This window comes from Cricetulus griseus, chromosome 8 (assembly GCF_003668045.3).
Source record: "Cricetulus griseus strain 17A/GY chromosome 8, alternate assembly CriGri-PICRH-1.0, whole genome shotgun sequence".
Lineage (NCBI taxonomy): Eukaryota > Metazoa > Chordata > Mammalia > Rodentia > Cricetidae > Cricetulus > Cricetulus griseus.
The window spans coordinates 20,977,959-20,997,943 of record NC_048601.1 but is presented as its reverse complement, the minus strand read 5'-3'; the positions used below and the strand labels follow the sequence as shown (position 1 = coordinate 20,997,943).

At 48.1% G+C, this 19,985-nt stretch overlaps 2 protein-coding genes across 5 annotated transcripts in view; both read right to left on the bottom strand.

Moving 5' to 3' along the window:
• Nucleotides 1–4,614: 4,614 nt before the first annotated feature.
• Nucleotides 4,615–5,673, bottom strand: LOC100764724 (ribosome biogenesis regulatory protein homolog). The gene has a single exon (XM_027428214.2). The coding sequence runs from the start codon at nt 5,671–5,673 to the stop codon at nt 4,630–4,632; it is 1,044 nt and encodes a 347-aa protein (XP_027284015.1). The 3' UTR covers nt 4,615–4,629.
• Nucleotides 5,674–15,437: 9,764 nt separating this feature from the next.
• Nucleotides 15,438–19,985, bottom strand: part of Cd9 (CD9 molecule) — a 32,915-nt gene continuing 28,367 nt past the window's right edge. For all 4 annotated transcript variants that reach the window (XM_035448783.1, XM_027428328.2, XM_035448782.1 and 1 more), the window contains 6 exons: nt 19,348–19,445; nt 18,859–18,933; nt 17,744–17,842; nt 17,539–17,628; nt 16,446–16,529; nt 15,438–15,919 (listed from right to left, as the gene is read on the bottom strand). In XM_035448783.1, the coding sequence (XP_035304674.1) occupies nt 15,854–15,919; nt 16,446–16,529; nt 17,539–17,628; nt 17,744–17,842; nt 18,859–18,933; nt 19,348–19,413 (480 nt within the window). In that variant the 5' untranslated portion in view covers nt 19,414–19,445 and the 3' untranslated portion in view covers nt 15,438–15,853. The remainder of the gene's footprint in view (nt 15,920–16,445; nt 16,530–17,538; nt 17,629–17,743; nt 17,843–18,858; nt 18,934–19,347; nt 19,446–19,985) is intronic.

Genomic DNA, 19,985 nt, shown 5'->3' with positions numbered 1-19,985 from the left:
CTTCTTCTGCCGGGATAGATGGCCTCTTATAGTCTTGTCTTTTGTGCTGCTGAGGAGCCTTCTGGTTCTTGAGAGGTAGGTGTGCAGTGTGACTCCCCCTCCCCTCATGGGTGGCTACTGGCTGCAGGTGGCTGGTATTGTCACAGACTGAGCTCCTGGTATAGGCCCCAGTGCCCCAGCCTACAAGAAAAACAGATTCCTCTTAACAAAGCTGCACAGTGACCTACAGAAACTCAGTTGTAATCTGACCTCCCAAGAAACCAAGGCAGGTAAGAGCCAACGCTCTGGAGCCTCATGGTAATGAAGTCCCTTGCTTTCCTCCTTACAAAAAACTCACCTGAGGCAACCTGATCTTAACCAGTTATTTCCTGTCTCCCTGTCTCCCTGTCGTGCCAGGCAAGAAAAGTCACTTTGCCATGGTCCTTTTCTCATTCTTTCCCGTTACTCAGGTTCTCCAAACAAATCATTTTGTTTGACAGGAGGAAGTGTGGTCTGGTTCTAAAATCTCAAATAAAGCCAATGTAAGATCTTTACATTTATTATCATATGTTTGGGGACAGTGCATTCTTTTATTTAGTGCATTCATTCCTTTATTTTTAATTAGAATTGTGTATATGATGTGTGTGTGTGTGTGTTGCTGGGTGTGGTGGTGTACACACTCATGTATGTGTGTGGAGGTCAGAGAACAATTTTGTAGAGTTAGTTCTCTCCTTCACCTTTCTGTGGATTTGGGAGCTTGAGCTCAGGTGACACTTGCACAGCCAGTGTCTGTGCCTTTACCCACTGAGCCATCATACCAGCCCCTATAATTTGTTTTTGTTTGGTTTTCTTTCTTTCTTTCTTTCTTTCTTTCTTTCTTTCTTTCTTTCTTTCTTTTTTTTTAAAGATTTTATTTATTTATTATGTATACAGCATTCTGCTTCCATGTATATCTGCACACCAGAAGAGGGCACCAGATCTCATAACGGATGGTTGTGAGCCACCATGTGGTTGCTGGGAATTGAACTCAGGACCTCTGGAAGAACAGTTGATGCTCTTAACCTCTGAGCCATCTCTCCAGCCCTTTGTTTGGTTTTCAAGACAGAGTCTTGCTATGTAGTCTAGGCTGGCTTCCAACTCATGTTCGGACCTCTTGTCTCAGCCTCTCCAGGGCTGGTGTTACAGGCATACATCACATGGCTGGCTTTTCTTTTTCAAGACAGAGTTTCTTGGTGTAACTGTCATGGAACTCACTCTGTAGACCAGGCTGGCCTCCAACTCACAGAGATCTGCCTGCCTCTGCCTCTCAAGTGCTGGGATTAAAGGTGTGCACCACCACACTAGGCAATGTCTGGCTTTTCTGTGATAGGCATTTTGCAAAGCTTCTCTCCCACTTCCCTTCCTGTCTCCTCTCTCTTTTCTTCCTTCCTTCCTTCCTTTTCTGGCATTCTCAGTGCAAGGGATGCAGCCTTGAACATGCTAGGCAGACATGCTCTGCCTCTTAGCTTTGGTCAGCTTCCTCCCAAGCCCTGTTTTGAGATGGGGTCTTACTATGAGGAGGCAAGAGTTAGGCCGAGTGTGGTGAGGCCAACGAACAGGGGATTTGGGTTGAGTGGAGACAGGCAGATGAGGGAATGAGTTTGAATGATGAAGAGAGATCAGAGACTGTGACACTCGGAGCTCTTTGTCCTACCTTGCTGGCTGATTTATTTCGCTCTTCATTGCCAGTTCCACCTCACGTTTTGATATCTGTCTTAGGGTTTTACTGCTGTGAAGAGACACCATGACCACAGCAACTCCTATAAAGGAAAACATTTGATTGGGGCTGGCTTACAGTTCAGAGGTTTAGTCTATTGTCGTCATGGTGGGCAGCATGGTGGCACACAGGCAGAAACAGTGCTGGAGAAGGAGCTGAGGGTTCTACATCCTGCAGGCAGCAGGAAGTGAATGCCACTAGACCTGGCTTGAGCTTCTGAGACCTCAGAGCCCACCCCCCAAAGACACACTTCTTCCAACAAAGCCACACCCACTCCAACAAGCCACATCTCCTAATAGTGCCACTCCCTATGAGCCTATGGGGGCCATTTTTTTGTTTTGTTTTGTTTGTTTTTTTTGTTTTTCTAGACAGGGTTTCTCTGTGGCTTTGGAGGCTGTCCTGGAACTCGCTCTGTAAACCAGGCTGGCCTGGAACTCACAGAGAATTCCTGCCTGCCTCTGCCTCTGCCTCCTGAGTGCTGAGATTAAAGGTGTGCACAACCAACACCAGGCAGGGGGCCATTTTTATACACACCACCAAAATAACCAAATCCAGGGTAAAATAATGCAAAGTCAGGACAATGGTTTCCAAATTGAGAGACAAGGCCCAATGGTGACGCATTCAGTTATACCAGTGGGTTGCAATCAGCATCTCTAAACAGAACATAGTGTAATACATGTAGCAAGGGTAAGTATTATATAGTTGTTTCATTTCATTTATGTGTAGGTAGATAGTGTGTGTGTGTGTGGTGTATTTGTGTGACTGGATCATAAGGTGTTTAAATGCCACAGGCTATGAGAGCAGGTGAGGAGGTCATAGATGCAAAGGTCAGCTCACTGGAAAGATATGTTTTGGAAGAAAGGACAGGTTTGATGATTTTCTAGGGCTTTGCACATGCTTCATCCCCCTAGGATGGAGATACATGCTAGGCTACGTCCCCCAGAATCCACTGGAAGAATTTTATTATGAACCCTGAACTCTCTAAGACTAGATAAGATATGGTGCTGAAGAGAAAAATATGTTTCCAGGATCAAACTAAGAGTTGGGCAATGTGAGTGGGGCAATGATCGCGCACGCCTTTAATCCCAGCACTCGGGAGGCAGAGGTAGGTGGATCTCTGTGAGTTCGAGGCCAGCCTGGTTTCCAGAGAGAGTGCTAGAATAGGCTCCAAAGCTACACAGAGAAATCCTGTCTCGAAAAACAAACAAACAAACAAACAAACAAACAAAGAGTTGGGCAATGTGTCTGTAGTCTTAGTACTCTGGAGGCAGAGGTGGTGGGAGAATCACCTCAAATCTGAGACCAGCTGGTCTATACAGGGAGATCAAAGCACTTGCTGTTTAAGTTGAAGACTGGAGTTCAGGTCCCCATCACCACAAAAACAAAACAAAACAAAACAAAACAAAAAACTCTGGGTGTGGCAACATGTGTTACCACATATCCAATCCCAGAACTGACCAATTATAAGCAGCTGGGACCTGGTTCGCATTGGCTGGTCAGTCTAGCCATTACTGATGAGCTCTAGATTTAGTGAGAGACCTTGTCTCAAAGAATAAGGTGGAGAATGATGAGGAGACATCCAATGTTGACCTTTGGTGACTACACTCAGGGGGACAAATCCACAAGATTGTGCATACGAGCACAAATGTGACACACACACACAAAAGAAAGCAAAAATAATCCATAGGAAATGTCCACAGGAGCTGGAAGAGCATCACTTCAAGGTGGTTCTTAGTACTTGCTCTGAGGCTGACTTTTAATCGTTTCATCTCTTCTCCCTGAGCCGGCTGCTAGCTCTCTGCTCATAAGCCCATTGTAACCTGTTTTTGAAGTCATAGCACAATTATAATTCACCTCCAACCTGCTAAGTCCAGCCTCATGCTAGATTCCTGGTTCCCCCTCTCTTCCCCTCCTGTTTGTCCCCTTCCCTCCTCTCCTCTTCTCCACCTCCTCCTTCTACCCCCACACTTTCTACCCTGGGTTCTTAAGGAGCCCAGGCTCACCTAGAACTTGCTATGTAGCCAAGGATGACCTTAAACTTTGTATCTTGTTTGCACCTTCAAAGTTCTAGGATTACAGGCAAGTGCCTGTAATGTCCAGGCACCATGTCCATTAAGAATATTTAAATGCCGGGCGGTGGTGGAGCACGCCTTTAGTCCCAGCACTTGGGAGGCAGAGGTAGGCTAATCTCTGTGAGTTTGAGACCAGCCTGGTCTAGTTCCAGGACAGGCTCCAAAACAATACAGAGAAACCCTGTGTCGAAAAACAAAACAAAACAAAACAAAAAACAAAAACAATAAAGAAACCCTGTCTTGACTCCCCCCCCCAAAATAAAAGCTTAAAAAATTTAAATATTTTAAGTTGTGTGAGTATGTGTGAGGGCACATGAGTGTATGTGTCCTCAGAGGCCAGCAGAGCCATTTGTATCCCCTGGAGCCAGAACTACAGGTGATTGTGAGCTGAGACAGAACTCAGGTCCTCTGCAAAAGCAGGATTTGCTTTTAACAACTGGGCCATCTCTCCATTCCTGCAGTAATGGTTTGATAAGAGACAGCCAGGGCTACACAGAGAAACTTTTTACTGGCACACTTTTTATTAAAGTAATGTTTACAACACTTGTAAAACACAGGTAGACTTGGTTTTCTCCATTCTCCCTGCTTTGATAAATTTACAAGCTTTGTTACAAAACAATGCAAACATACTGAAACCAATCACTATATCCAGAAATCTGATCCAAAGTCAAGAATTAATTCGTAGTCCAGTACTGACTGTCCTGAAGGGAGACAAACCTGTCCCTTCAATCTCAAGTTCAACGGGGGCAGTGGCCTGCACTGTGCACAACTTAACCCTTAGTACAGACAGTCCAGTGGGAAGAAAACTACTTCCTCCTCTTCTCACCTTGGCACTCCTTTCTTCTTGCCACGTAAAGCAGGAGGCCTGGAATGCTTCTGGCCTCCAAAGCTGCCTTTCCTCTTCTTTCCCTGGCCCGGGGGTCCGCCTTTTCTCTTGCCCTTCTGGCCCATTTTCCTCCTCTTGGCAGCAGCTTCTTGGTCCTCCTCCCTCATCTGCATGTTGGTGGCCCTCGTCACGTCCAGCTGAGGCTTCTTACTGTTCATTACTCGAAGTAGCTCCAACTGGTTCTTTTTCTCCGCTGCAAAGTCCCCAAAGAGGGGCTGAAATTTCCTCTTCTTGCCGGTGCCCCGGGGTGCCTTCTCCTTGGGCAGGCTCTCCTGGAAGCGCCCCGCCGAAGCGGTGGAGACCTTGGCTACGTGCATGGCGCGGCCCAGCTCCTCCTTACTCTGGTGTCCCGTAGGGTGCAGGCCGGCCGAGCTGGGCATCTGGACCTTGTGCGCTCGGGCCAGGTTCCGTAGCCGGTTCAGCTCGTTCTTAGCCACGCGTTCCTTCTTGGCCTGAACCCGCTTGGCGAACTGGTCTTCCATGGGGTCGGCGCCCCCAGGCACCTCGATCAGCCACTCCTTGGTGTCGTCCCGGGCGCGCTTGTAGCCCCAGCGGCGCCGCCACTGGCCACTCACCTCGTCCCACACGAGGTTGGTCTTCTTCTTGGGCCGGATGCCCTTTAGGCGCGCGAACTGCTGCCAGCGGGTGAGCGGCCGCGGCCGGGGCAGCGGCTTCTCGCGGGGCAGGCGTGTGACGGGCTCCGGCAAGCGCGCTACCACCGCCTCCTCCACGCGCTCGGTCGGCAGCTGCCACAGCTGGTTGATGAGCAGCTGCGTGTTGTCCCGCGCCAGGGCCCGCAGCTCGGCCTCCGGCGAGGGCCCAGCCTGGCGCAGCACCGTCGGGGGGTTGCGGTCCGAAGCCAGCAGGTTGCCCAGGTCGAACTCCAGCTCCAGCTCTTTGTGCAACGTGATGAGCCGCAGCTTCTCCGCCTCCTCCTGCTCTGCCTTGGCCAGCAGCTCCTCGACGTTCGGGCCCTCCATGGCTCCCGCTGCGGGCCCGGTCCCGTGTCCTGACTCTGCGGCAGCAGCAGAAAGCAGCTCCACTCTACAGCAGCATCCAAAAGCTGCCAACCAAGTGAGAATGTCCTGAGTCGAAATCCGGAAGATAAATGTTCGAGAAACTGTGTTTTAAGACAAACAAACAAGCCGGGCGTTGGTGGCGCACGCCTTTAATCCCAGCACTTGGGAGGCAGAAGCAGGCGGATCTCTGTGAGTTCAAGGCCAGCCTGGTCTCCAGAGCGAGTGCCAGGATAGGCTCCAAAGCTACACAGAGAAACCCTGTCTCGAAAAACCAAAAAAAGAAAAAGGAAAAAGAAGTGTGGCCTTAGCCGGGTGTGGTGGCGCACACCTTTAATCCCAGCACTTGGGAGGCAGAGGCAGGTGGATCTAGTGAGTTCGAGGCCAGCCTGGTCTACAAAGTGAGTTTCAAGGCTGTTACACACAGAAACCTTGCCTCAAAAAACAAAACTAAACAACAACAAACAAACAGAAAGAAGGAAGAAAAGAAGTGTGGCCTTGTTGGAGGAAATGAGTTTTCAAAAGCCCTCGCCAAGCCCAGAGTTTCTCTTTTTCTGCTGCAGGCGGTGATGGAGCGGTCAGCTACTGCTCCCGCACCATGTGTGCTGCCATGTTGCCCTCCATGATGAAAATGAACTAAACCTCCAAAACTATAAGCAAGTCCTCAGATCAATGCTTTCTTGTACAAGAGTTGCCTTAGTCATGGCATGTCTTCACTGCAATGGAACAGTGAGTGAGACACCTGCCGTGATTAGTTTGTAAATAAGAGTTTTTAAATGGAGACTGAAGCCAGGGCTTCATGCTTGCATTGTGTTAACTAGGCTGCATCCCTAGTCCTTGGATTTCCTTTTATACCCCACTTCTTATCAGTGATGGCAACAACATCGAAACCAGTGGTGCTTAGCCCTTCTCTGGGCTCTATTAAGTCACTACCCTGCAACATAGAACATTTTCCTATTCTACAGAGGAAAGCCAGGAGTTCAGAGGTTAACTGACTTACCCAATGTCTCTTTGTGAATGGCCCAGGCAGAATTTGAACTTGAGTTGTCTCTGCACTCACAGTCTCCCTAATAGACTGTCCTCACAGTTGGTTGACCAATCTATTGGACTACAGTGCTGTGCTGTGTGGGGTTTTCTCCCCAGCTGGAGTGTAAACGCTTGTAAATGTCCACTGTCCTCACTGCATGTCAACTCTATACTCAGAGCTTTATATAGAAGAAAGGCAAAGAACAGGCTGCTGGCCTCAGGAGATCCCAACTAGGGACTCTAGACCTTTGGAATTAGTCAAATGATGAAACTGTGTCACCAGGCAGGGACAAGTTAAGAGCCTGAAAGTGAGTAGTCAGGAGTGCCCTACTATTTCTTGAAGTTTTTAACACTGTTTTTCAGTGGTGGAGACAGATCCCAGGGCTGTCAGCTGAGCTATACACTAGCTCTACTAGAAGATTTTGGTACGTGGTAAAATATCTGTGTCTTCAACATGATTGTATAAATTGAAAGAAAATGACCCCCAAAGTGAGTGGCACTATTAGGACCCTTGTTGGAGGAAGTGTGTCACTGTAGAGGTGGGCTTTGAGGTGTCATATATGCTCAAGCCACACTCAAAGTGGCAGATCACTTCCTGTTGCCTGCAAGACATAGAACTCTCAGCTACCTCTCCAGCACCATGTCTGCCTGCAGGATGCCTTGTTCCATCACGATGATAATGGACTGAACTTCTGAACTCTAAGCCAGCACAATGAAATGTTTTCCTTTATAAGAGTTGCCATGGTGATGTTGTCTCTTCACAGCAATAGAAACCCTAACTAAGACATCTTTCTTGTTCTTATTTTATGCATTTTTGTGGTGTGTGTGCATGCATTCATGGTCACATGTTGTGGGCACATGTGCGTGGGGGTGCATGTTTGTAGGCCAGTTGTTGGTATCAGGTGTCTATCTTAGTCACTCTCTTTATCTGTTGAGGTATGGGTCTCTTCTTGAGCCTGGAGGTTGTGGATTCTACTAGTCTAGATAACCAGCTTGCCTTAGGGTTCCTTCTCTACTCCCCAAATTCTGGGATTACAAAGCCTGCCCAGCTTTTACTTGGGTTTTGGGAATCCAAACTCCAGTCCTCATGCTGGCATGGCAAACTCTTTAGCCTCTGAGACATCTTCCCAGCCCAATTGCTACAAATTCTTGATTACAGATATCTTGCTTAGCATGTATACCTTTTCCAGGTTGAGAATGTAAGAGGATAATAGCAGACTGGTGAATCAGGCTATAGGTAAGGCTCTGCCCAGTTGCCACATCCCATTTGGCTCCAGGTGTCCAGAGGCCACATGCCTCAACTGAAGTCAGACCTTCAGGCCCTGGCCTGGGCCTACGGAGTCTATCTGATCCAGTTACTGTAGTCCCACTCTACTTGTTTGTCATAAAAACTGCCACGTGGCCAGTCCTAACCAAGGAGATGTGACAGGATGTCTTCTGAGGGAATTCTGGGAGTAATTTACATATTTTTAAAGAGCTGCATGTGGGGAGCTATACCTGTAACCTCAGCACTTGGGGAGGTCAAGGCAAGAGAGATATGAGTTTGAAATCAGTTTGGGCTACATAGTGAGACCATGTTTTACCCCCCCAACAAACAAACAAACAAAAAGCAAAAACTCAAACAATACACACACACACACACACACACACACACACACACACACAGAGAGAGAGAGAGAGAGAGAGAGAGAGAGAGAGAGAGAGAGAGAACATAATTTAACCATATAGGGATGTTTTTCTCTTCCAGTCTTTAAATACAGACGTTGTGGGACAAGCTGAGGCCTTAAGTTGCAGCAGCTGCCATGTGACCACAATGGAACAAATTCAAGGGCAAAACCCAATCTACAGACACTCAGCCACGGAACACCCTGATTGTCAACTTCCTGTCTGTGATACAATTTCCTCATTTCGTAAAGGTCTTTGACTTGACTCGATGTGAGAATATGAGGGCCTGAATTTGACCCTTGGAAGCCAAGTGAAAAACCTTGGTTTGGTGGTGTGTGCTTGTAATCCCAGAGCGGGCAAGGCAGGGACAGACAGGTCCCTGGGGCTTGCTGCACAGCCGGTCAGATCCACTCTGAGGGATGGCTCCTGGGGAATCAACCCAAGGTTGATTTATGACCTCCATGTGTGTGTGTACACACACCTGAAGACCCATATACACATATGTACACACACACACACACACACACACACACACACACACACCCCCTCGAGTTCTTGTCTCGGACTTTGAGCTTCCCTGCTAGTAAGTACTGGAGGGGAAGGTGGACAAGAGAAAGGGGCAGGGCCGGAGGCACAGGCTGGCTGCTGGGACAGAGAAACAGTGTGTGGTGAATATGGAGTAAAAACTTCCCTGCTGCATCATTGTCCATGCAGTCTCACCTGCATGATTTGTGTGGTTACCCCAGGCCCAGGGTGCACTGACCCATCTTCTGCATCCATGAGCTGTCTCTGGTGAGCCCGTGAATAGGGAAGGCACGAAGCCTCCTCAGTCCTCTGTGCTGCTAATGGCACTGGACACTTCTACTTTTAGTCCACTGGCCAGAGGCAGTTACATGGTCCCTCACACAAGAAGCCACTTCCTGTACAATGGATGCCCACTCAAGAGAGGACAGGGACCTGGAACCATCAGTTGGCAGTGTGTGTGTGTGTGTGTGTGTGTGTGTGTGATCAGCTCTGAGATGGGTTATTTGGGTCTAAACTGGGTCTTTAAGGCAATGATGGCCAAGGACTCTGTGTGTGTGTGTGTGTGTGAGAGAGAGACAGAGAGAGAGAGAGAGAGAGAGAGAGAGAGAGAGAGAGAGAGAGATGTGTATATGCTTGTGGGAGGCCAGAGGCTGACTTTAATTGTTCCTTAATCACTCTCCATCTTGCCTTTTGAAACAAGGTCTCTTACTGAACCTGGAACTCACTGATTGGCTAGGCTGGCTGGCCAACGAGCTCTAGGCATCCTCCTGTTCTCACACTCCTAGCACTGGGGTTCCTAGCACTGGGGTTCCAGATGTGTATCGCTGTGTCTGGCTTTTTATGTGGGTGCTAAAGAATTGAAGTCATGTACTCATGCTTGTGCAGCAGGCAGTTTAGTGACTGAGTTATCTCTCCAGCCCAGGAAAGGGGGGCTTTGAGTGGGTGGTGGGCACAGACAGTGTTAAGGTTAGGTGTTGATCCAAAGGAGAACCCATTGGGTGGGGTCTGTGCTCAAGGTGTGGAGGCATAAAAAATACAGTTGAGAAGAATGAGAAAAATAGAGGGTCTGGAACTTGGGTCAACTTACCTCTGCCCTGAGCTCCTCATAGTTAGGAGCTGTGGTGTGAGCTGGCCTATTTCTCACCAATTAAACACCTAGGACTCAGGAGGAGTCCTGGGTAAAAGATAAGGAATATCCCTTTAGAGTGAGGATTTGGGGAAGGAAGAGTCACAAACCCAATCAGCAAGACCTGTTGGTTCGTTCCAGGAAATGGCAATCTTGTTAGTGAAAGGGCCCGCAGTCTGCTTTCATCTTCTGGGTTTGGGTATGTTAGCTCAGGATAACTGTGGGGAATGGCCCAGCCTCTGTAGATCTCTGCAACTGGGAAAGAGCTGGGGAGAGCCCTGCCCACAGAGCGGGGAATTCCAGGCCCTAACCAGGCTTTGTAGGTGTAACCCACAATAAATGCTCAGTGACTTCAGACAACCCTGCCCTTAGTTCCCTGGAACCTGAAGACTTCGTAATCTTTCAAGAAGCACACGGAGCACGTTTGTGTGTGGGGGTGTGGTCTAACTCCTCCTTCCCTCACAGTTTTGGGGACTGAACCTAGGGCTTTATACATGCTGAGCAATCAATTTATATTAGTCAGTGAGGTACTGCAGGAGGGCTCAGGACCTGAGATTCCAGGCTGGGCATGGGTTGTGTCTGCCTGCAAGCACAGCACTCTGGAGCCAGAGGCAAGAGGCTCAGTGCAGGTTTGAAGTCAGCTTGGTCTTTTTTTGTTTTTGTTTTTGTTTTTTTGAGACAGGGTTTTTCTATGTAGCTTTGGAACCTATCCTGGCACTTGCTCTGGAGACCAGGCTGGCCTTGAACTCACAGGATCTGCCTGCCTCTGCCTCCCGAGTGCTGGGATTAAAGGCATGAGCCACCAACGCCCAGCAAGACCAGCTTGGTCTTAACATACTGAGTTCCAACCAGCCAGGACTGCACAGCAAGGGCTGGAAAACAAAATACAAATGTTGGGAAAGATGTCTCAGCGGCTAAGAGCACTCACTGTTTTTCCAGAGAACCCGAGTTTGTTTCCCAGCACCCACATTGGATGGCTCACAATTGTCTATAGCCCAAGCTCCAGGAGATCCACTGTCTCTGAGCACCTGCACACACACACACACACACACACACACACACACACCACACAATTAAAAAAATAAAACAAAATCCAAACACTCCCAAAACAATAGTGAACCAAAGAGCCTGGGCTTCAGCCATGGCCTCATTATGTGTCTGTGCCAGGTGCTTTTCATTTGCATACAGGAGGCCAAACCAGCTGGCCAGGCAGTTTATTTCCCTTCATCCACATGTGATGGTCTCAGATTTCCCCACTCAATTCCAAGTGAAATCTTGTGGCAATTAATTTTAGGCTGCACAAATTGAGTCCAGAATTTCCTTGTTCAAAATTACCTTTGTCACAGGTAGTCATCAAACCCTCTAAAGTTGAAGCAACGGCTGCTGTCCTGGTGCAGGGCAGGGACCACCTTAGGGAAGGGAGCTGGGGATAGCTTTCCTTTCCTTGCTTGCTCTGCTTCTGCTCACCTAGCTGTTACTGTTTCTTACTAACACATGTGTTAACTGAACATATTAACGTGGTTCAGTGTGATGTATTTATGTGTGTGCACAGCGTGTACTGATCGCATCAGACTTCTCTCCCCCTGCATTCTCAACCTTTCCCCATCCCCTATAATCACAGTTCTCTACATTCAGGATAACCTTTAGCAACCACACACGAGAAGAAACATGTGTGACTTGTTTTTCTGAAACTGGGCTCATTTCATTTAACATCATGTCCTCCAGCTCTGTCGTGTGGATGGCAGACCTTTCCTCTTCATGGCCAAGTAATATTCCACTGAGTATGCATAGCACAGTTCCGTTATCCTCTGCCCAGTTGATGGGCATCTAGGCTGCTTCTGCTTGTCAATTGTTTTTGAATAGTGCTGTGATAAGCCCAGATGTGTGGGTAACTTTGTAGCAGGCAGACTACATTCCTTCAGGTATAAATCTAAGAGTGGTGAGGCTGGATCATGTGGTAGTTCTGTTTTTAATTGTTTGGAAGCAGAGTGCTGGTTCCCACAGTGGCCAGACTACCTTACATTATAACGATCCCAGCATAGCCATTCTAATGGTAACAGGGTGATACTTCATTGTAGTTTTGACCTGTCTTTCTTCATAGCTAATGGCATGGAACATTTCCCCCATATATATTTGTTGGTTATTTGAGCCCTCAGGGAAGGTTCTAGAAATCACCAGTCGGGGTTCAGAGAAGTGCACAGTGTGATGGGTACTATTACACATGGACTCCGGCATTCTGAGAATTAGCCTCTCGGAGTCCCCCTAAAGGAAGCCACAGCTGTAGGAACATGCCCTTCCTCTAGGCAGTCCTGCTCTGCAGGGCCCCAGCCACAGGGCTGGCAGCTGTTTCTTCATCCACATTACTGTCTTGTTCTCTGAGAGATCCCTCAGTCTGCTAGGACTTAACCAATTTCCCAGATTAAATTTATCGTGATGAATGACCTTTTTTACATTTTGTTTTCCCGGCTAGACCATGGTTCTCCTCTGGTCATTTAACAATTCCCAATCAACTACAATTGAAAGCAGCTATAAATTATGCTACATACAGTGGCCGGACTGCTTAAGGAGAAAATGATTACCCTCTTTGCTCTCATCAGCCAGAAGCTCCCAGGAGAGGTGACCTACACTCAGCACTTGCCTTCTTCTTTGCCTTCCCCTTAAACCCAGCAGGAGGCCCAAATCACTCAGTGTAACCTATCACTGTGCTTGGCATTGCCAGGAGGACATGGGTGCTGCACAGCAGTTGGTGGGAACTTCCAGGCTGGCCCAGAAGGAAACAAGAGGGCAGCCTGATGCAGTAGGTGTGGTCCCTGACCTCCGGCTGGGTTTTTCCAGGGGCTGGGCCTTTGGGGACGAGCTGAAAGTTCTCCTGCCCTAAAACATTTTTTAGAGATTTTATTTATGTGTATGTGTGTATGCTCGCTGTGTGAGGGAGCTGGAGTTATAGTTACTTGGGAGTCTAGGAACTGAGTGAGGGGTCCTCTGCAAGAGCAGCGGTGTTCTTAACCAGTGTCCTGTCCCTTTTGATGCCACAAGACTGTCTCCCTTCTCTTCATTTCTTAGGTATGGCAGGAGAGCTGCTGCATGTGACCACCATTGCCTCTGTGCAGCTGTGACAATGTGTGTGTGTGTGTGTCCCTCTCCTGGCTTTAGTGCAAGGCAAGGATGCTTTCTCTTTCTCCTTCCTTTGGAATGCCTTCAGTGTACTATTTATTTTATTTTATTTTATTTTTTTTTTGAGACAGGGTAGCCCTGGCTATCCTGGACTTTGCTTTCTAGACTAAGCTGGCCCTTAAACCCAGAGATCATCCACCTGCCTTTGCCTTCTGAATGCTGGCATTAAAGACATGCATCATCATACCTGGCTTATTTATTTATTTGGTTTTTTGAGACAGGGTTTCTCTGTGTAGTTTTGGAGCCTATCCTGACACTCGATCTGGAGACCAGGCTGGCCTCGAACTCAGAGATCTGCCTTCCTCTGCCTCCGAGTGCTGGGATTAAAGGCGTGGGCCACCCACGCCCGGCTTGCTTATTTACTTATTTATTTATAGAACAGAACAGGGCTGTAGCCCAGGCTTACCTCAACTTACTACATAGCCCAAAGCTAAATTCCTTGTATTTCTTGCCTCGGCTTTTCAAGTGCTGAGATTAAAGGTGAATACCATGATACTCTGGTTTAAGTATATTCTTAAAATGTAACAGCAACCTTAATCAAAGTCATACCCTCATTTGGCACTGTGGTGCATGCTTGTAATGCCAGCTCATGAAGCTGACACAGGACTGTGAGTTCAAGGCCAGACTGAGCTAGATATTGAGATGCCACCTCAACAACAACAACAAAAAACAAGAAACAAAGAAAGAGAAGAAACAAGTTTTGCTATCATGTGTCAGATACTAAGACTTATCCTTGTGGAAATTCAGATAAACAGACTACTGCCTCCCACACTCCCAGGACACCCCAAGGGCTATGAAACCCAGTCATCAAATGAGTCCTGGAATACCACACCTGTTGGGACTTCATATGTTGAGGCTGCCATGTTGCCACCTGGTCACACACAGTTCATATGCCCAACCATGGCACACACAGAAATGCTCATGATTTTTCTTGCTGTACTGGGGATTGAATTCATGGCCTCACTCATGCTATTTAAACCCTCCATACCTTAGCCCTGTAAATGCTTATTCTAACCACTGCCCTGGGTATCTCCTGACACATGATATGTCAGATAATGGACTGAACATGGGTAACGATGACCTCTGCTTCTGCCACCAGAACAGTGCTTTTCCAGGTTTGCCTGAGTGTGGTGGTCTCTGTGAGCCCCCAGGCTCAAGTCAGGCTGAGATCTCTGGGTGCTAGTGACTGTCTGGATAGGTAAAGATTGTTAGAACAATGCACCCCACCCCCACAGGGGAAATAGTCCTCAAGGTCTTGCCTGGCCAGAAAGCCAGGTCTGGCTTAGGGGCTTTGCAGAGGTTCTATGGAAGGAGAAGGTCTGACCTTGCCTGGATTTCCATAAGGGAAGCAGATGGTTTGGGAAAATCCAATTTCAAAGGAAAGAAATTGAATTAGTTTTCCAGGGGTCTGATGGCCAAGACTTGAGTGGGGACAATTGCATTATCTGCTGAGGACTCACCAAGCCAGCATGAAGGCTGAAGGTGGGCGGGGTGGATGACCTCCCCCTCCCCCACCACATAGGACTGCATATCGAGGAGAAGAGAATAGCTTCCATGAGAAGTCCTTATATGAACAACCTTGTCATCTGACTTTTCCCTTTTCCTCAGACCCGCTTTGTAACTACACAAAACTAATGGCTGACCTGTTCCCACAGCCAGAACCACTCTCAAATGCTTGAATGGAGAAGGGATCTAGGGCCACAGTGAGAAAGCAAACTTGACTTAGTCCTTTTTGCTTGTTTAGTAAAATGCACCCAATATATAGCATGCCATTTTCACCACTTTAAACTGCACACACACTAGCCCTGTTTCTTTACACATTCCCCAAACTTCATTATCCCAAACAGAGTCTTTGAACTCATTAAGCAGTAACTCCTGGGCCAGTAAGATGGATGATGGGGTTAAAGGTGCTTGCCCCCGAGCCTGAGGGCTTCCTGGAACTTGGGGTCAGCCTGAGCTACAGGGAGAATTCCTGGCCAGCCTCGACTACAGATTTCATCTCATTTATTTGTTTGATTTTTGAGGCAGGGTTTCTCTGTGTAGTTTTGGAGCCTGTCCTGGAACTCACGCCATAGGCCAGGCTGGCCTCAAACACACAGAGATCCACCTGCTTCTGGCTACTGAGTGCTGGGATCAAAGGTGTGGGCCAAGGAGTACAGATTAAAAAAGCAGTTCTAAAAACTAAATTAAAAAAAGCAATATCTCCAAGAAGTCCTAGACATTGTTATAATCTTTTATTATGTATCAAATTGTCTTCAATATAACTTACAACCTGATTAAATCTGATAGATACTTTTATCTATTTAAAGGCAAAAAAAATTCTCTTTATGTACAATATCTTCTGTCTAGAGTCTGGCAAATATAGTACCTTTCATAGCAGGATTTTTGCTTAACATAACAAGCAAAAATAAACAACCAAAAAAAAAAACCAAAAAAAAACAAAAAACAAAGCAAACTGAACCCCAAGATCCCTCAACTACAAATGTCAATAATGAATAAAGTATTAAAAAGACAAACACAGAATAACTTGTTTAGAAATGCGTAATGAATACTAATATTAGTGGCAAAAAACCAAACGGCCGGACAGTATCCAGGGGCCATTGTTCCTGCTCGGGGTCGCGGCAGACTCTAGACCATTTCTCGGCTCCTGCGGATGGCACAACACAGGATCATGCTGAAGATCATGCCGAAGATCTGCAAAGACAGGAAGAGCGGGGTTTTGCCTGAATGAAAGGGAAAGGGCACCACTCAGTCCAAGACAGGGCTATGAGGTCCAGGAGGGGCGCTGATGCAGGGGAGGGGAAGGCCAGGTAACAGGAGGGACGGCTGCCTTGGGTTCCAACAGCCAGTCAGCCGCGGAGACATACAGCATGACCATTTCCTCTGAGAACATTCAGGGTGAGACCCTAACAGGCAGCTTTAAATGCTGAATTCGGCGTTTCCAACAGAGTATGCAGATGAGGACTCTCCCAACCCTCTTGTCCTTCTGCAGCGCTGGGAGGGAATGAAACCCAGGGCTTTGCCCACTTTAGCCAAGTGCCCAACCTCTGAACCAGTCTCAGAGCTCCCGCTTCCTAGTAGTAAAACGGAAATCCGGACAGCACGCGCCTGGCCACGACAGCCAGGGCCGCATTAGCTGCTGACCCTAGGGCACTTCCTCGGATCGTGCCCGGGCAGGGCTTATGAAGAGAATTTCTTCTCTGAACCACCCGCCACTCACCATCACCACGGCGATGCCGATGCCCACTGCTCCGATGATGTGAAATTTGCTGTTGAAGACATCATTGATGGCTTCCGGGCAGGACTTAGGGAGGCAAACAAGACACGGGATTACAAACAGGTCTTTTTTTGTTTGTTTGTTTGTTTGTTTTTTCCGAGACAGGGTTTCTCTGTGTAGCTTTGGAGCCTATCCTGGCACTCGCTCTGGAGACCAGGCTGGCCTCGAACTCACAGAGATCCACTTGCCTCTGTCTCCCGAGTGCTGGGATTAAAGGCTTGCGCCTCCAATGCCCGGCCCACAGTTTTGACTTTGGGTGTGTACTTCCTCTTTGCTGACTGGCTGACTCCTGTCTCATGTTGGGAGGCCTGGAGGCCAGAGAGCCAACTGCCATAGGTGTATTTGGGCATAAGGGCTGTCCTGGGTGGACAGAAGGGGAGGTGGGGTACCACAAACTTGAGAAGACTTCAGGGCAGGGGGGTGGGGTGGGAGGTCTCTTTCCTTCTTTCCATTTGTGTGTTTGGTCTGCATGGATGCGTGAGCACCATGTTTGTTCCTGGTGTCTGTGGAGCTCAGACATGGGCATGGGATCCCCTGGGACTGGAGTTAGATGGTTCTGAGATACAAGGCTGGGAGTTGAACCTGGGTCCTCTGGAAGAGCAACAAGTGCTCGCACCACTGAGCCAACTCTCTAGCCACCCACCCCTCCAGGGATGAAACCTGGAGCCTCACCCACCAGATAAGAATTCTGCCACTAAGACAGCCCCCTCTGGGGTCTATTCCCATGTGGCTGGAGAACCATTATTTTATTATTCTGTTTCTGGATTAAGGAAAACTGACCAACCAGGACCTGTTTCTAAAGCCTTAGAAGCAGGCTTACCCTTCACCGAGTATGCTTGTTTTCAGGCTAGGGACTTGGGCAGAGGTGAGTGATTCCAGGTGCTAAAGGACCTCATTATATCTCTGATCTGGCCTTTGTCTTGCTGCTCCTTGAGGATAAAGGCCCCAGGGAAGAATGTTACTAAATTCACTCCTGCCTTTGCAGGGGTTTGCCTAAACAACAGGGCTGGGTGCCAGAGGTTTGCTCTAACTTTACCTTAACTTGGATGGATTCAAGAATTTGCTTTTTGGGGCAGGTGTCCGAGATAAACTGCTCCACACCACCCATTAGGCCACAGCAGTTCAACTGAAAAAAGAAAGCAGGAATGGGGATGAGGAAAAAAAAATAATTAAAAGAGGCATGCCAACCCAGTATAGAAATACCAGAAGGCTCAGTGGTTTCCACCACAGAGGCGACTTACCGCCATATGGATGGCTTTGAGTGTTTCCCGTTGGGGCTCATCCTTGGTCTTCAGCTTTTGGTAGGTATCCTTGTAAAATTCCTGGACTTCCTTAATCACCTACGAGGGACAAACAAATGAGTAGTAGAGAGGGCTTTCTAGAAAACACCTTCACAGATACGCTTCACATATCCCGCTAACTGCCATTAGTGTCATCTTTCTCAGCACCTTCCCTGTTTCAGACTCCAGAGTACCTGGATCGCCATCTTACATGGCTAAGTTTCTTTGGAGGTGGTTGTGCGGTACTGGGATCACCAGCCCCTATCTCTTCTTAAATTCTTTTATTGGTTGGCTATTTTCTTGAATACGGGATCCTGCCTCAACTCAACGGTCCCCGTTCTTTTCCTCTGTCACTTGAGTGTAAGATGCTTCACCTTCAAATCCTGCACTAGCATGTCCCAGCTTGGCCTACAGCGCCTTAGAGTTCACCACAGGAACTCAGAGACACGCTCAGACCCTTCCTTTGCCCATTTACCCCCCAAGACTCCCTATAAAACTCAATTTCTATATTCCCTTCTCTACAAATCAAGAGAGTTGGGTCCCCCTGTCCAACTTTACCTTTTAAATCTCAAGGTACTTTTGGTTATAAATGACTTGTGTGACATTTGTCAAGCATCTTTCTCCCACACCAGATGGCAAAATTCCTGAAAGTGGGGACCTGGAACTTGGATACCTGGGGACCTTGGATAGCGTTTGGTGTGGCACTTGTGGTACGTAGTTCCAGATTAGAGCAAGGGAGTCCTGGTTACAGAAAGCCACGTTGCTCTGAGCAATCTTTCTAAAGGCTGCTTGGCTGTGATTGTCAGATATACAGATACATGGGCACACATATGGCTTCCAAAATGAATAGTCCTTGAATGTTTACTATGTGCTAGCCACACAGTGCAGGCTAAGCTCTATGTTCCCAGCCCTGAGGGGTGCGTGTCTTACTCCCATGTGGAAACATACTGAATAAAGAGGTATGTGGGAACCCAAGCAAGTGGCTAGCCCGGGCCCTTCAATCTTCATCAACCCCCTCCCCAGCTCAGAAACTCAAATGACTGCAGGACCCAAGAGTTCTTGTGGGAAACTCTTACCTCATCCTTGTGGGTATAGCCCCAGACGGCTGCAGCTATCTCAATGGCAAATATCACCAAGAGGAACCCAAAGAACTAGAAGACATAGGAGATTCGGTGAGAGGCTCCAGCAAGTCAGTCAGAAGCACCATGGGGGGGGGGGGAGAACAGGCAGCATGTAAATGAACAGGCAGGAAGGGGGTGACAGGAAAAGCAGAGAGCCCCATGGCATTCTGGGGGAAATGTGGGCTCAGTACTCTCCGAACTGGTATTTGAAGAGTTTTAGTTTGGAGTCGGGCAGCAGGGCCACGGGCAAGATAGTGGTGGGAGCCACAGGTGTGTCTGGGCCTGAAGTGAGGACACTGGGGAGGCTGAGCAGAGCCCAGCTGTCTGGGTGCTTCTTACTCCACCTTCCACCTGTCCCATGCATTGGGTCTGGTGACATTTGGGGAAAGGAGTGCTACTAAGATAAGACTGACTTGTTACTGTGAGTCCAGAAGGAACACTCACCAATCCCAGCATGCACTGGGACTCTTGCACAGCTCCACAGCAGCCCAGGAAACCGACGAGCATCATGAGGGCCCCAGCTCCAATCAGGATGTACACTCCTGAGGGGAGAAGGAAGGAAAAGGATATTTGGAAATGTTAGTTTTGGGGCCTAGACCTCTTTCTTTGTGAGCCTCTGTGCCTCCATCTTTATTGCCTCCACTCCAGGGAGAGAGCCTCCTTTTTTTTTGTTTTGTTTTGTTTTTTGTTTGTTTGTTTTTTGAGACAGGGTTTCCCTGTGTAGTTTTGGAGCCTATCCTGGCACTTGCTCTTATAGACCAGGCTGGTCTCAAACTCACAGAGATCCACCTGCCTCTGCCTCCCAAGTGCTGGGATTAAAGGCGTGCGTCACCAACACCACCAACACTCGGCGAGAGCCTCCTTTCTTAACCAAACAGCATTCTCCACCTCTGTTCTTGGTTCTCTCACCTCTTTCCCAGAACTCTACTCTACAATGTCTAGACTCTACCTTATCCTTTGTTTTCCTAGAAGGGGCCCAAGGACAGTGTGAGTGGCTAAGGGGAAGAAGAGGTGGGGACAGACAAAGAGTCTAACTCCTGCCCACACCCATAGAATGCAAATCCTTGGCTACATTTATTCCA